Below are 17,449 nucleotides of genomic sequence, written 5' to 3'. Positions count from 1 at the left end.
ACATTAGGCTTATAATTAGCCTGGTCACCAATCTGTTTGTGTTGTCTTGCCAATTACATCCCTGGCGTGTCATTGTTTGGCGTGACAAATGACAATGACAGAAGTGTATTTGATAAGACAGCACAAACTGATCTGGAACCAGGCTAACATTATAGCTATGATCATTAGCAGGAGTTCTTGGCCTTGTTTTTATATTGCTGACTAAACTGCTGAGCACTTCAGTCGATGAGGCATGCTAGGATGGCATAGGTCCTCCTGGGGATCTTCTCTTGAGATGGGCCAAATCCCAATCAGTGGGTATACAGAGCATTCGGAAAGTATTCAGACCTTTTGACCTTTTCCACATTTTGTTACTTTAAGCCTTATTCTAAAATGGATAAAATAAAACATTTTCCTCATCAATCTACACACAATGCTCCATAATGACAAAGAGAAAACAGGTTTTCAGAAATGTTTGCAAATTTATATTTAAAAAAAACACATATTTATTGAAGTATTCAGACCCTTTGCTATGAGACTCGAAATTGAGCTCAGGTGCATCCTGTTTCCATTGATCATCTTTGAGGTGTTTCTACAACTTTATTGCAGTCCATCTGTGGTAAATTCAATTGATTGTACATGATTTGGAAAGGCACACACCTGTCTACATATGGTCCCACAGTTGACCGTGCATGTCAGATCATCAACCAAGCCATGAGGTCAAAGGAATAGTCCGTAGAGCTCTGAGACAGGATTGTGTTGAGGCAAGGATCTGGGGAAGGGTACCAAAAAATATCTGCAGCATTGAAGGACCCAAGAACACAGTGGCCTCCATCATTCTTAAACTGAAGAAGTTTGGAACCACTAAGACTCTTCCTAGAGCTGGCCGCACGGCCAAACTCAGCAATCGGGGGAGAAGGGCCTTGGTCAGGGAGGTGACAAAGAACCCAATGGTCACTCTGACGGAGCTCCAGAGTTCCTCTGTGGAGATGGGAGAACCTTCCAGAAGGACAACCTTCTCTGCAGCACTCCGCCAATCAGGTCTTTATGGTAGAGTGGCCAGACGGAAGCCATTCCTCAGTAAAAGGCACATGACAGCCCACTTGGAGTTTGCCAAAAGGCACCTGAAAGGACTCTCAGACCATGAGAAACAAGATTCTCTGGTCTGATGAAACCAAGATTGAACTCTTTGGCCTGAATGCCAAGCGTCATGTCTGGAGGAAACCTGGCACCATCCCAATGTGGTGGCAGCATCATGCTGTGGGGATGTTTTTCAGGGGCAGGGACTGGGAGACTAGTCAGGAGCGAGGGAAAGATAAATGAAGCAAAATACAGAGCGCGCTCAGGACCTCAGACTGGGGTGAAGGTCCACCTTCCAACAGGACAATGACCCTAAGCACACAGCCAAGACAACCCAGCCAGAGCCCGGACTTGAACCCGTTCTAACATATCTGGAGAGACCTGAAAATAGCAGTGCAGCGATGCTCCCCATCCAACCTGACAGAGCTTGAGAGGATCTGCGGAGAAGAAGGGGATAAATTCTCCAAAAACAGGTCTACCATTACTCGAGGCTGTAATCGCTGCCAGAGGTGCTTCAACAAAGTACTGAGTAAAGGGTCTGAATAGTTATGTAAATGTAATATTTCAGTTTTTATTTTTAATACATTTGCAAACATTTCTAAAAACCTGTTTTTGCTTTGTCATTATGGGGTATTGTGTGTAGATTGATGAGGAGAAAAAACGATTTAATTAATTTTAGAATAAGGCTGTAACATAACAAAATGTGGAAAAAGTCAAGAGGTCTGAACACTATCCCGAATGCACTGTACATGCAGTCCTCATCATGGGCAATGCTGAGACTAAGTTTTATGGGAGCAGAGACATGGTATTCCCATTTGGCTAGTCTGCTGGAATTCTGTCTCGGCATGAAAATATCCCACAGTCAGTCGATGTTCCCATCTGGCTTTTGCAGCAGGTGAGGGTAGGGTACTGTCAAACCTGTTGCATTGTTTGAGGTTAAACATATCTGCCTTACCAAACAAGCACGTTCTTTAAGAGCACATTCCTTGCTTGTGAATACCACAATACATGGAGGCTGTATGTAGGCTATTTGTTTTATGTAAAACATGTCACGCCCCTTGCTTAGCGAGTACCACTTCCCCCTGATTCAGCTCATACCAAGGTTCGAACTCAGGACCTCTGCCTCGCAAACACACGTGACTTCCCTCCTGAAGTGTCTTACCAAGTCGTACTAGCTAGCTATCAAGCAGCGCATGTGGGGACACTTCAGGCTGAGGAATCAGTTTCACAGATCTCCATCTGCTACATTTACATTTAGTAGAATTTGATTCTGTTTTCTGAAAATAATTGTCTTGCTGATGTTGATTTAACAGAAGAGTAAAACTCTACATGATATTGGCTGCAACAACTTTTAAAAGTGATTCTGTCTTGTAATGTAGGATGTGGGAATGTATGGATTTTATACTGGTGTTTATACAGTAGCTTGACTGTCCTTTGTTCTAATCTGTCTGTGTCACTGTCCAGGCTGGTGTAAAGGGGAAACTTGGCAGGCTACTGGGGGTTTTTGAGGTAAGCCTCACAAACTGTCAATCATCATGTCATAGCACACTGTAGCATAGCACTGTATATTACATATCATGCAACACATGTCAAAACATTTCTCTCATTACAACATTATTATTAAGCCCTACTTCCTCATACCTCAGACCAGTGATATTCAAAGTCATGGTCGTGACCCCACGTGGGAACTGCAGTGGGGTTGCCACATCAAAAATTATATTTAGGGAACAAACAATTAAGAGTACAGATTTAGTAAATGTATTTTATTGAGTAAATGTATTTATTGGTTACTTTTGATAAGAAAGACAAATGAAATTAATGCAAGGTTATTTGTTGATGTAAATTAACATTTACTGGGGTGGGGTCGGTTTCAGCTGGGACCTCAAAAAATGGGGTCCCAGCTGAAAATACCACACAACACACCACAAAATGTTTAAGCCCTGCATGCAATACAGAAACACTGTATGAAGGGTTTATTATGATATGAAGCTGTCTGTCTGTTTGTCTGTCCCTGTAGCACAACCAGGACAGGAAACACAGGACATACGTCTATGTCCTGACTGTGACAGAGACCTTGGAGGACTGGGAGGATTCTGTCAACATCGGTAGGCTTCCACTGTACATGAAGACATCTGGTTAGGAACTTCTACTGTACATGAAGACATCTGGTTAGGGAACTTCTACTGTACATGAAGACATCTGGTTAGGGAACTTCTACTGTACATGAAGACATCTGGTTAGGGAACTTCTACTGTACATGAAGACATCTGGTTAGGGAACTTCTACTGTACATGAAGACATCTGGTTAGGGAACTTCTACTGTACATAAAGACATCTGGTTAGGGAACTTCTACTGTACATGAAGACATCTGGTTAGGGAACTTCTACTGTACATGAAGACATCTGGTTAGGGAACTTCTACTGTACATAAAGACATCTGGTTAGGGAACTTCTACTGTACATAAAGACATCTGGTTAGGGAACTTCTACTGTACATGAAGACATCTGGTTAGGGAACTTCTACTGTACATGAAGACATCTGGTTAGGGAACTTCTACTGTACATGAAGACATATGGTTAGGGAACTTCTACTGTACATGAAGACATCTGGTTAGGGAACTTCTACTGTACATAAAGACATCTGGTTAGGGAACTTCTACTGTACATAAAGACATCTGGTTAGGGAACTTCTACTATACATGAAGACATCTGGTTAGGGAACTTCTACTGTACATAAAGACATCTGGTTAGGGAACTTCTACTGTACATGAAGACATCTGGTTAGGGAACACTATTTTCCCACATCTCTTTAGACCTTTATGCACGTCTTTTGTCTAAGCATTTCCTCTCTGACACAATTGGTGGGAAACTGGGAACTTCTGAGAAATTTAGACAAACAAGCGTTTCTTACTACACCTACGCAACTACGTCTCTCTCACACCCCGGGCTCCTTTCACTCTCCGAGTCTGTGATGTTGACATCAAAACATTGGAACACACAAACACATTTGTGCCTCATAAAACAAAAAGGTTTTGATCTCCTAAGCAGTCAGGGCCGTGAAATGAGGTTTGAGGACTGTTGGTTTGACTCCTGGGTACTTAACGAAAATCATCAATGATATTTTCTAATTCCATTCATAGAGAGTGTATCAAAGTCAGGTTCATGTAAGATTCCCTTTGAACAGAATTTGTATCATGAAAAGACAAAAGCACAAATACTGCTTGGAGTTTGTAAGTTCAAGTGGCTCTTTGGGGGGTTCATGCATAGTACTCATGTTGTATCAAAAAATGAATTCTTTAGATAAGTAAAATTATAATGCATTTATGTAATTTGTCCAATGTTATTAATAGGGGAAAGAAATGTAACACTTTTATATTACGACTGTACAGTGCCTTCAGGCGGTGAATCTGACTGTTGTTCTAAGTCAATATACAGGTCAGGATGTCTGTTTGTCAAAGATCAGTGTCTCAGTTGACCATCGCAAGGCCGGTCGTCCATCATAGACCAGACTTCTTGGGAGCAAGAATTTCACAGTGTCATCACTATTCTTTTTCATTTCAAGCTCCTGAATCATGAATTTGATACATTTATTTTATGAGCTTTTTGCATCGGTCACATGTACATCACTGTTCTCTCCTGGGTGGATCTGTGGAACATCAAAGTGGAGCAGATGAGCCATGTTCCTAAAATGGCTACTGTACATACCAAATTATGTATGTGTCTTGGTTATCTTTTAATGTATTAAAAACAATTATCAGTGATTTTGTATCTACTGACTGTACTATTGACTGATGTTCCAATCAATCAAAAGTCTAAATTGTAAATCTCAGCATTGAAAGGAGTTAAAATGAACCTCTTAAATGTAAAGTCCCCATATTTAGGGACCCTATTAGATGTTTTTATTCAATTCAGTCTGGTATGAGAACGGTAGCCCTATCTGCAAAAGCAGGGTGTCTACGGAAATCTGAGTATCTTGGCTATTTATATGTGCCTTAAAATCTTTGGTGTGATGTATTACCATATATGGGCATATGAATGTATAAGGGCAGGCTGAGCAGATTACCTCATTTCAAGATCCCGAGGTGTTCGTGCTGATTGTATGGAGATTGTAACAGCCGGTTAATGGCATCCCTTGAGAAGGCAAGAACAAGATGAATGGCAGGAGAAGTGCAGTATTATCACAAGGAGACATATACTTGAAATACGGAAGAGGAATGGAGGGGATAAGAGAGGCAGAGGAGGTCTAAGAGAGGGGGAGGAAGAGGTTGCGATTGAGTCTGTTAAAAATGATGGAAAAAAGCTGAGATGGTTTGTTAGAGAAGAATGCTAGAAAGTGTAAGCAGAGTGAGCTGAAGACAGGAGGAGAAATGGAAGTGAATGAGGTCGAAGTATCGGAGGTGGTAGGTGTCGTGAAGTTCTCTGAGCCTTATGCTTGCACCGAGAGTCAGGATAAAGATAAGTCTGTGACAGTAGGAGTGAAGTTTTTTGGAACAAGTGGACTCTTGCCTTTTGGCTGATCCATTTGTGGTTTCAGGGTGGGTGAAAACCGAGTTGGGTGCTGTGGAATCGGTGAGGGTAACCAGAAGTGGTCTTGTGATAATTGTTTGTGTTTCTGCTGGTCAGAGGGAACAGGCACTCTGCGTTAAATGAATGGGGGCAAGACGTGAATTGTTTTGCTCTCAAGAAAAGGGTGCCATTGAAATAAGTGATTTCTGGGGTAGCAGTAAAAGTTGACCAACTGAAGGGGAAGATTCCCGGTGTTTGTGATGCTTGTTGTTTGGTGCGACGCAGACAGGGTAGCGTGAATGGTGAAACAGAAGAGTCATTGTCTGGTACTTTTTGTTTTAATGTTGAGTCTGTGTACAAACTTTTGTGCCGAATACATTAAGATGTTACAGGTGTCAAGCTTATGGGCATGTGGTAGCAGTGTGTAGGAGGGAGGTTCCTAGGTGGTAGCAGTGTGTAGGAGGGAGGTTCCTAGGTGGCAGCAGTGTGTAGGAGGGAGGTTCCTAGGTGGCAGCAGTGTGTAGGAGGGAGGTTCCTAGGTGGCAGCAGTGGTGTAGGAGGGAGGTTCCTAGGTGGCAGCAGTGGTGTAGGAGGGAGGTTCCTAGGTGGTAGCAGTGTGTAGGAGGGAGGTTCCTAGGTGGTAGCAGTGTGTAGGAGGGAGGTTCCTAGGTGGTAGCAGTGTGTAGGAGGGAGGTTCCTAGGTGGTAGCAGTGTGTAGGAGGGAGGTTCCTAGGTGGTAGCAGTGTGTAGGAGGGAGGTTCCTAGGTGTGAAAAGTGTGCAGAAGGGCATGAGAAAAAGGAATGTGTAGCATTGGGGAAAGTAGTGGTATGTGTTAACTGTAGGGGTGCCCATGGAGCTGGGGATCAGAAATGTCCTGTGAGAAAGAGGCAGGTTGAGGTTTCCAGGGTTAGAGTAATGCAGAAGTTGTCATATGCTGAGACAGTGAAGAAAGTAGAGGAAGATGGGTCAAGGGGGAGTGTTACTGAGAGGAGTGGTGCGTGTAGTAGATCTGTACCAGTACAGGGGGATCGGCCAACAAGTGATACATGTTTCAGTAAGATTTCATTTTTGGCCTTTATAGCAATGGTTAAACAACTGTACTGCAGGGATGGAACGTAAGTCACAGAAAATTGAGGTTGAGATGGCAGCTGTAGAGAGATATTTGGGTGTGCAAGACTTGACATCAGAAGAGTTACAGGGTGTGTTGAGTGGTGGTGTCACATCCTTTCAGGTTGTTGGCCTGAGGTATGACTAAGTATATAAAAATAGTGGAGTAGGGGTGGTATTTTTTATTTTATTATATTTTGTTAGAATAGATGGTAGGGTATTTGTTTATTTCTACATTTTTTCAAGCAAAGTATAAGGAACAATGATGTCACGGTTTTCTGTATGTGAAAGAGAGTCAGACCAAAATGCGGCGTGGCTATTGCGATCCATGTTTAATGAAACTGAAGCAACACGAATCCAATGCAAAAACTACAAAACAATAAACGTAACGAAAACCGAAACAGCCTAATACTGGTGCACATACACACGACAGAAAAAGGACATAAGGACACTAAGGACAATCACCCACAAAACCCAACACCAAACAGGCTACCTAAATATGGTTCCCAATCAGAGACAATGACGAACACCTGCCTCTGATTGAGAACCATATCAGGCCAAACATAGAACTAGACAAACTAGACATCGGGACAGAGGGGCGGCAGCTCGGGACAGAGGGGCGGCAGCTCGGGACAGAGGGGCGGCAGCTCGGGACAGAGGGTCGGCAGCTCGGGACAGAGGGGCGGCAGCTCGGGACAGAGGGGCGGCAACTCGGGACAGAGGGGCCGAAGCTCGGGACAGAGGGGCCGAAGCTCGGGACAGAGGGGCGGAGCTCTGGCGCCTCTGGGCTGAGGGGCTCTGGTGGCCCCTCGCTGACTGGCGGCACTGGCGGCCCCTGGCTGACTGGCGGCACTGGCGGCCCCTGGCTGACTGGCGGCACTGGCGGCCCCTGGCTGACTGGCGGCACTGGCGGCCCCTGGCTGACTGGCGGCACTGGCGGCCCCTGGCTGACGGGCGGCACTGGCGGCTCCTTGCAGATGGGCGGCACTGGCGACGCTGGGCAGACGGGCGGCACTGGCGGCGCTGGGCAGACGGGCGGCACTGGCGGCGCTGAGCAGACTGGCGGCGCTGGGCAGACGGGTGGCACTGGCGGCGCTGGGCAGACGGGCGGCACTGGCGGCGCTGGGCAGACGGGCGGCACTGGCGGCCCCTGGCTGACTGGCGGCACTGGCGGCCCCTGGCTGACTGGCGGCACTGGCGGCCCCTGGCTGACTGGCGGCACTGGCGGCCCCTGGCTGACGGGCGGCACTGGCGGCTCCTTGCAGACGGGCGGCACTGGCGGCCCCTGGCTGACTGGCGGCACTGGCGGCCCCTGGCTGACTGGCGGCACTGGCGGCCCCTGGCTGACGGGCGGCACTGGCGGCTCCTTGCAGACGGGCGGCACTGGCGGCGCTGGGCAGACGGGCGGCACTGGCGGCGCTGGGCAGACGGGCGGCGCTGGGCAGACGGGCGGCACTGGCGGCGCTGGGCAGACGGGTGGCTCAGGCGGGAGCACCTGTAAGGATGCGCCGGAGAGACAGCCTGGTGCGGGGGGCTGCCACCGGAGGGCTGGTGCGTGGAGGTGGTGGCGGATAGACCGGGCCGTGCAGGCGCACTGGAGCTCTTGAGCACCGAGCCTGCCCAACCTTACCCGGTTGAATGGTCCCGGTCGCCCTGCCAGTGCGGCGAGGTGGAATAGCCCGCACTGGGCTATGCAGGCGAACCGGGGACACCGTACGCAAGGCTGGTGCCATGTAAGCCGGCCCAAGGAGACGCACTGGAGACCAGATGCGTAGAGCCGGCTTCATGGCACTTGGCTCAATGCCCACTCTAGCCAGGCCGATACGCGGAGCTGGAATGTACCGCACCGGGCTGTGCACCCGCACTGGGGACACTGTGCGCTTCACAGCATAACACGGTGCCTGCCCGGTCTCTCCAGCCCCCCGGTAAGCACAGGAAGTTGGCGCAGGTCTCCTACCTGGCTTCGCCACACCTCCTGTGTGCCCCCCCCCCCAATACATTTTTGGGGCTGCCTCTCGGGCTTCCTTGCCAGCCGTGTTCCCTCATATCGCCGGCTCCTCTCTCCGGCTGCCTCTGCTCTCCTAGCTGCCTCCACCTGTTCCCATGGAAGGCGATCCTTTCCCGCCAGGATCTCCTCCCAGGTGTAGCAACCCTTGCCGTCCAATACATCGTCCCATGTCCATTCCTCTTTGCGCCGCTGTTGCTGTTGCCCGTTACCACGCCGCTTGGTCCTGTTGTGGTGGGTGATTCTGTCACGGTTTTCTGTATGTGAAAGAGATGTAACATAGAATGCCCACCCAGCTCACACCCTGACCAACCAAAACATAGAAACATACAAAGCAAACTATGGTCAGGGTGTGACAGATGAGGAATGAGGATTTAGACTCGGCCGACAAATATTGCTTTCTAGAAGGATTGGATCCACTTTTAGATCTATCTGTAAGTAAATTATTTTCTTGACTTTATATAGAACATTTACTATATGTAAGTTGTCTGCTTTTTATGCTTTGGATTTAGTTTTACATAGGACTATGTAACAAGTAATGTATATGTTATATAATTCCTTTGGATTTAGTTTTACATAGGCCTATGTAACAAGTAATGTATATGTTATATAATTCCTTTGGATTTAGTTTTACATAGGCCTATGTAACAAGTAATGTATATGTTATATAATTCCTTTGGATTCAGTTTTACATAGGCCTATGTAACAAGTAATGTATATGTTATATAATTCCAAAGTAGTTATTGTATACCAATATGTTTCATATTGGTTCACTGTTTGCTGTTCTAAGTTTCATCCTTGTAACTTTGGAGAGGCTACTACATTTATGGTCATTGTTTATTTGTGGTTCTCACCTCTGCCTTTGCCTCCAAAGTCTTACTGTTTGCATTGTGTGTGTACTTCACACCTTCTATGTGAGTCACTGTACAGATAAAGTTTAGGCCTGGTGTTTTTACTTTACACTAATGTCCTTTTGTAAATTTAGTCAACTGTAATTCTGTGTCATACAACAATATATCCCTTTATTTTATTTACCGCAGAGGATTTTGATGACGTTTGAGAGCCACCCCTCCACATCAAGCGCCCCCGCCAGTCAAGGTCTTCACTGCGATGTCCTTCACCTCGTCTGATGGTTCTACATCCACTTTTCATAGACCTCTTCAAGAAGAAAATAGGTGCTTTTGGCACCATTCGTCCCAACAGAATCAGTTTCCCTAAGACCAAGGTAAACAACATGACAAAGACAGCGGAGAGGGGAACCATACGTTGGATCAGGACAAACAAGCAGCTTTTTGTGAAATGGAAAGACATTAAGGAAACAACCATGCTCACCACACAACATAAGGCATTCAATAACAACAATGTCACAAGGAGAATGAAAAAGGGGGGGGGGTGTCTCCATTCCTGTTTCTGTGAAGGACTATAATGCCAGCATGGGGGTGTCAACCTATCTGATGTTCTGATAAACTACTACCAGGTTCTCCACAAGACCAGGAAGTGGTATAAGACTTTTATTTACCACTTTGTGGACATTGCTAGAGTAAATGCTTTCATTCTCCACCATCAGATGGCCAAAGCAAAAGGTCAAACCCGTCTCCCAGTTGGCCTTCTGAGAGCAGCTGGTGTTGGAAATGGTTGAATTGGGGGCCCAAAGCAACCTCACAATCATCACAAGACCCCCCACCACTATCCAACACACATGCCAAAAAAACAAAAAGGAAGAACTGCAAGCATTGCACAAAACACAGGGGGGGAAAAGGGGGAAATGCCAGTTCGCTTTTTGTTTCCAGGCAGAGAGGGACTGCTTCAAAGACTATCACTACATGCACAAGCTACGGTGAAAGCGAAATCTAATCATCTACACCTGGGATTTAAAATGAACACGAATGCCATTTGTAAATATTGTGAAGTGAAGGACACTTGTAACCAAGTTTGTGTTTGATAAGAAATTTTATATTTTTTTTATGTATATCTGTTGCTTCTATATTGTTTTTGTTAACAGTTAATTTGTACATGGGATTAATACAATGGATATGCCTAGGCTAAACATTCTGGCACTTTGGAGAAGTTGAAAAAACACTTGGATATCCACTGTATGTCCCCCGACACCACCACAATGTTTGAGAGAGGTTGGTGTTGTAGAAACTTAGTTTTTATAGTGAACAATAACTTTTAGGCACATCCAGTGTGCAAAAACTGCAATTACCACTTTGGAGAGGTTCAAAGGACACTTGAATGTACCCTGGATACCACATAACACCACCACAATGTTTGAGTGAGGTTAATATGGTAGAAATGTTATTTTTATACTGAACTAATTGCATTTAGGGATTGCAAATATGTAATAGCACTGGAATTATCTAATTTACAGACATATGCCACTTTGGAGAGGTTTAGAGACACTTGAAAACATCCCGCGACCACACCTGACCACTTACTAAAACGTCTGCCTATTTCTACTTGTTAGGTCTATCAATCCCTTTTTTCTGATCTTGTTCACATGTTTTAGAAGCCATCTGAGAGTGTTTCCAGCTCTGGGCATCAGTAATCCACGTATAGCTTGTCAATAAAAGATTACTTTCAAAATAAAATGTTGTGTGTGCTTGATCTTGTATATTCTGAACTATGTAACTCCTATCTTCTGATTATTTCCTCATAATCTCCCAGACGTTGTTTTTCCAAATCTACCAAGTTTTGGCATGTCAGAATCATGTAATTACACATGAATAGCAGTTACTTTTGGGTATGTCTATTTAGGCGGAAATCTAAATTGTGCCATTACATTTAAGAGGTTAAAATGACTCGTATAGAGGCTGACCCCAGTTTAGTTGGCAGGAGACAGCTTGTAAAAACTGAGAGAGGAACAAGCAGACAGACTGACAGATGGTCTCTGTTGTCATTTGAGATACTGACCGAGGGACACGTCCATGTATACAGTAATACGTCCCTAGCCACCTGAACTCTGACCTACTGGATATATTGACTGAAAAAATGCTGTCAGTTGTTTTCACACCATCATCACCTCTATGTCAAACACCTGTTGATCTTCAGTAATGTCAGCATATTGCTGGATGTCTAAATAAAATGCTTGTATTTGAAGAATGGTTTGGAAAAACAGAATTCAATGTCCACTTGTGTTTTGATCCACACTTTTCTTTATGCAAACTAAGTATCAAATTATGAGATGAAACTGGCCAAATTCTGTTTTGAATGAGTTACTTGTACATTTGTTTGTTTAATATTTACATGAAGACATTTTCCATGTTCTGTAACTAAAATATGTGGTATCTGTGCAAATTAGTCAAGTAAATATTGTACGGTAGAAAACACCGAACTGTCTTAGCTAACTAGACACTTTCTACATGTTAAGACGTGGACTAGGTCCCAGAAATTATCACCATAATTGGTTTAGGATGTGGTAGCAGGTGTTTAAAATATAACGTTTGACAAGGGACCCTGTAACTCAAAACGTGAACTATTTATAGCCGGTCTGAAAAAAAGTGCTGATCTTTCGTTCCCTTCACCCATATAAATAGAATTCAGGCCTGTTCACAAGGTGCATGCATGTTTGCTGTGCACAGTTGTTTTCCAGTCTTCGTCACTACCCGCACTGTCTCCCCCTCCCTCCCTCTGTCCTCTCTTGCCTTTTACAAGTCCCATGACTGTGCCTGGCCAGGCTCTACATTTGTGGGCTTGTAAGTACCTCAGTACCCCCCCAAGAAATCCGTTCAGCCATTTTGGCACAGTGACTCACGACCCAAACCAGACGCAACTGGTGGCCAAGAGATGTCATGTGATCTCCTATTGCTATCTAGTGGATGAACTGGGAATCAGACAGGGGATATATTTACATCAATAGATAGAGACTTGAGCTTTCTCCTCATATGCCTTCAGAAAGTATTCACAACCCTTGACTATCCACATTTTGTTGTGCTAAAGCCTGAATATAAAAGTGATTCAATTGAGATGTTGCGTCACTGATCTAAACACAATGTGGAATTGTGTTTTTAGAAATGTTTACAAATGAAGAAATTATAAGCTGAAATGTATTGAGTCAAAAAGTATTCAAATCTTTTGTTATGGCAAGTCTAAGCTCGGGAGTAAAAATGTGATTTGTTAACATTTGCTCACTGTGCAAATCCAATACAACACATCACTGAGTACCACTCTTCATATTTTCAAGCATGGTGGTGGCAGCATGATGTTATGGGTATGCTTGTCATCTTCAAGGACTAGGGAGTTTTTTTAGGAAGAAAATAAACAGAAAAGAGCTAAGTACAGGCAAAATCCTAGAGGAAAACTTGGTTAAATCTGCTTCCCAACAGACACTGGGAGACAAATTCACTTTTCAGCAGAACAATAACCTAAAACTCTAGGCCAAATATACACTGAAGTTGCTTACCAAGACTACCATGAGTGTTCCTGAGTGGCCAAGTTACAGTTTTGGCTTAAATGGGCTGGATAAACTATGGCAAGACTTGAAAATGACTGTCTAGCAATGATCAACAACCAACTTGACAGAACTTGAATTTCTTTAAAAGAAAATTTGGCAAATATTGTCAAATCCAGATGTGCAAAACTCTTAGACTTACCAAGGAAGACTCTCAGCTGTAATCACTGCCCAATGTGATTCGATCATGTATTGACTCGGGTTTGCATACTTATCTAAACAAGATATATTAGTATTTTATTTTCCATAAATAAAATGTCACATTTTGTGTAGATTGTTGACAGAAAATGACATACATTTTAATCCCACTTTCTAACACACAACAAAATGTGTTTAAAGTTTAGGGGTGTGATTACTTTCTGAAGGCACTGATAATCATTCACGGAAAATTAAAGCATGGCATGTTGCACAAGCCCGGCGCTTTTAAAATGGCTGTATCTTTATGGGTAAAATACCATTTAAATACCACCACCACCACCACCACACACACACACACACACACAGAGCACTAAGCATGTATTTGTAGGTTGTTTTTTATACTGACATGTACTTTGAGGGTAGTATACAATAATGTGTCGTTTAGAAAGTGCCACTAGGGGGCGGCAGTTTAAGAGGTTAATACAGCCCTCTGACCTTTTCTCTCTGCTGTACCTCTTTCAGGTAGGAAACGGAAGTGGTTCAATATCGACGAGGCTATCCGGGTGCTGCAAAGCCACAAGCCTGTCCACGCAGAGTACCTGCGCCGACTCACAGCCACTTGTAATCCCACATGCAGCTCCACCTGTTGCGGTCCCACCAATGGCAACACCTGGGTGTTCCCCATGACGGACGACAATGCCCCTGACTACGTCAACTCCACCACAGGGGACAGATAGAGGACCTCCCTCGGTCAACAGATAGGACAGATAGGATAGCCGCCATCAGAGGAACCAGCATAATAAGAGGACCTAGCCTAGGTGCCAGTCGGTTTCTGCTGTCCTGCTAACTCCTTGTGGACTTGTCATGTTTGGCTTGACAATGACAGTAATGGAGTATGGCAAGAGCACAAACTGATCTGGGACCAAGCCAAGGAGGACCCAGGAGGACTCTAGAGTGGAAGTACCCAGAATAGACATTTTGCATGGATTCCTTTCTGTGTTGATTCTTAATTTGTACGCTATGAACTTTCTAAGTTAAAAGGAATTCATTATTTTATTAAGGGGCATGAAGAGTGTGAAAATGTGTCAAATGGATATTCAATATTTTTCTTTGTATATTGTTTTTATCAACTGTCATCAGCCAAATAAGGATATATATTATTAATAAAAACTGGATCTTAAAGCTATTCTCTGTTAATGAGATCCATTAGTCATCAGCATTCTATCATTAGAATGACGTCAACCTCTGTGAAAAGGTCCTTTGTTTCAAGTTATTCTTACAAGTTCATCTAACATTTTGATTATATAAGGTCAAAGACTACAGTCTATGGTCAGAGTGCAGCACTTTGGTGAACTGCTTTCTGCTTGAAGTAGCTATGATAGGCCAATAGAGGGTAGTGTTACCTCTGGAGAGGCTTATTTCCTTTATGTCAAAACCCCAAATGCAGCTTAGTTTAGGGCAAAGATAGGAAACCTTTGTCAGGGTGCCAGAACATAACTATTTAGTATTTATTAGGACCCCCACTTAGCTGCTGTTGAGGCAGTGGCTGCTCTTCCTGGGGTCCAAACAGGAAACAACTCAAATAAAATGCATAATATATACACAATACTTGCAGAAAGTATTCACACCCTCTGACTTTTTACACTTTCTTTGTTACACCCTGAATTTAAAAAGAATACAATAAAGGTTTTTGTCACTGGCCTACACACAATACCACATAATATCAAAGTGGAAGCTGAATTGTCTTTAGTTAATAAGTATTCAACCCCTTTGTTATGGCAAGCCAAATAAGTTCAGAAGTAAAAATTAGCTTGAGTCACATAGGTTGCATGGACTCTGTGTGCAATAATAGTGTTTAACATGATTTTTGAATGACTACCTCATCTCTGTACCCCACGCATACAATTATCTGTAAGGTACCTAGGCTACCTGGGGCGGCAGGTAGCTTAGTGGTTAGAGCGTTGGACTATTAATTGAAAGGTTGTTAGATCAAATTCCCGAGCTGACAACGTAAAAATCTGTCGTTCTGCCCCTGTACAAGGCAGTTAACCCACTGTTCCTAGGCCGTCATTGAAAATAAGAATTTGTTCTTAACTGACTTGCCTAGTTAAATAAAGGAAAAATAAAAAGCAGTGAATTTCAAACACAGATTCAACCCCAAAGACCAGAGAGGTTTTCCAATGCCTCATAAATAAGGTCACCTATTGTTAGATGGGTAGAAAAAACAGACATTGAATAGCCCTTTGAGCATGGTGAAGTTATTAATTACCCTTTTGATTGTGTATCAATGCACTCAGTCCCTACAAAGTTACAGGCACCCTTCCTAACTCAGTTGCCAGAGAGGAAGGATTTCATCATGAGGCCAATGATGACTTTAAGCCTCTACAGAATAAAAATATTCCAAAACACGCAACAAGGCACTAAAGTAGTACTGCAAAGAAATGTGGCAAAGTGATCAAATTAGTCCTGAATACAAAGTGTTATGTTTGGGGCAAATCCAGTAAAATACATCACTGAGTACCACTCCATATTTTCAAGCAAAGTGGGGGCAGCATCTTATTATGGTATGCTTGTAATCATTTAGGACTGGGGAGTTGTTCAGGATAAAAAATAAACGTAATGGAGCTAAGCACAGGCAAAATCCTACAGGAAAACCTGGTTCAGTCTTCTTTCCACCAGACACTGGGAGATTAATTCACCTTTCAGTGGGACAGGGACAATGACCTAAAACACAAGGCCAAATCTACACTAGAGTTGCTTATACCAAGAAGACAGTGGCCTAGTTACAGTTTTGACTTGAGGCTACTTTAAAATCGATGGCAAGACATGAAAATGATTGTTTAGCAATGATCATCAACCAATTTGACAGAGCTTGAAGAATTTTGACAATTATGGGCAAATGTTGCACAATCCAGAGACTTACCCAGAAAGACTAACAGCCATAATCACTGCCAAAGATACTTCAACAAAGTATTGACTCCTGGAAGTGAGTACTTGTCAATGAGGTATTTCTGTATTTAATTTTCAATATATTTGCAAATATTTCTGAAAACATTTTTTCACTTTGCCATTATGGGGTATTGTGTGTAGATGGGTGAAAAAAGTATCAATTTAATCCATTTTGAATTCAGGCTGTAACACGTTTTTGTTTTGGGGGGAAAGAAGTCAAAGGGTTTTGATTACTTTTTGAAAACAAAGTAAATATACATAGCACTATATTTACATTACAATTTAGTCATTTGGCAGATGCTCCCATCCAGAGCGACCCCTAGCTTGTGCATTCATCTCTAGATAGCTAGGCAAGACAACCCCATAATTGCGTGGATGCTACCATCGATCCACGATTTCTGGTTAGGAAAGGTTTTAGTCACAGTCGGTACGACATCTCCGATGCACTTGCTAATAAACTCACTCACCGAGTCAGCATATACATCAATGTTATTGTCTGAGGCTATCCGGAACATGGAATCCAATTGGTCAGACCAGCATTGGATGGACCTGAGCATGGTCTTTCCTGTTTTAGTTTCTGTCTATAGGCTGGGAGCAACAAAATGGAGTCATGGTCAGATTTGCCGAAGGCAGGGCGGGGGAGGGCTTTGTCAGCATCACAGAAGTTAGAGGAGCAATGATCGAGAATGCTACCAGCTCGTGTCGCGCATTCGACATGCTGATAGAATTTAGGAAGTCTTGTTCTCAGGTTAGCTTTGTTAAAATCCCCAGCTACAATAAATGCAGCCTCAGGATGTATGGTTTCCAGTTTACATAGAGTCTAGTGAAGTTCTTTCAGGGCCGATGAGGTATCTGCTTGGGGGGGGGGAGAACTTGAGTTTCTGTATGTTGTTGTGATTACACCATGAGCCGTTAATCATAATCATACACCCCCACCCTTCTTCTTACCAGAGAGATGTTTGTTTCTGTCAGCGCGATGCATGAAGAAACTGGGTGGCTGTACCGCCTCTGACAACATATCCCGAGTGAGCCATGTTTCCGTGAAACAGAGAATGTTACAATATCTGATGTTTCTCTGGAAGGCAACTCGTGCCCTAATTTCGTACACCTTGTTATCTAGAAATTGGACATTGGCGAGTAATATGCTCGAAATCTTGCACTGAAAGCGCGAACCACCGCTTTTAATCATGACAAGGCGACTGGAAACATGACCGAATACAAACAGTGCAGCTAT

At 43.8% G+C, this 17,449-nt stretch overlaps 1 protein-coding gene across 1 annotated transcript in view; it reads left to right on the top strand.

The window, feature by feature from the left end:
- Nucleotides 1-14,470, top strand: part of LOC139382488 (diphosphoinositol polyphosphate phosphohydrolase 3-beta-like) — a 30,729-nt gene extending 16,259 nt beyond the window's left edge. Inside the window, exons 3-5 of the mRNA XM_071126568.1 lie at nt 2,524-2,568; nt 3,077-3,164; nt 13,789-14,470. Coding sequence (XP_070982669.1) covers nt 2,524-2,568; nt 3,077-3,164; nt 13,789-14,003 — 348 coding nt within the window. The 3' untranslated portion in view covers nt 14,004-14,470. The remainder of the gene's footprint in view (nt 1-2,523; nt 2,569-3,076; nt 3,165-13,788) is intronic.
- Nucleotides 14,471-17,449: the final 2,979 nt, after the last annotated feature.

The sequence above is a fragment of the Oncorhynchus clarkii genome, chromosome 2, assembly GCF_045791955.1.
Source record: "Oncorhynchus clarkii lewisi isolate Uvic-CL-2024 chromosome 2, UVic_Ocla_1.0, whole genome shotgun sequence".
In the NCBI taxonomy this organism is placed as follows: domain Eukaryota; kingdom Metazoa; phylum Chordata; class Actinopteri; order Salmoniformes; family Salmonidae; genus Oncorhynchus; species Oncorhynchus clarkii.
The sequence above is the reverse complement of the archived record's forward strand: the minus strand, read 5'-3'. Positions and strand labels throughout refer to the sequence as shown.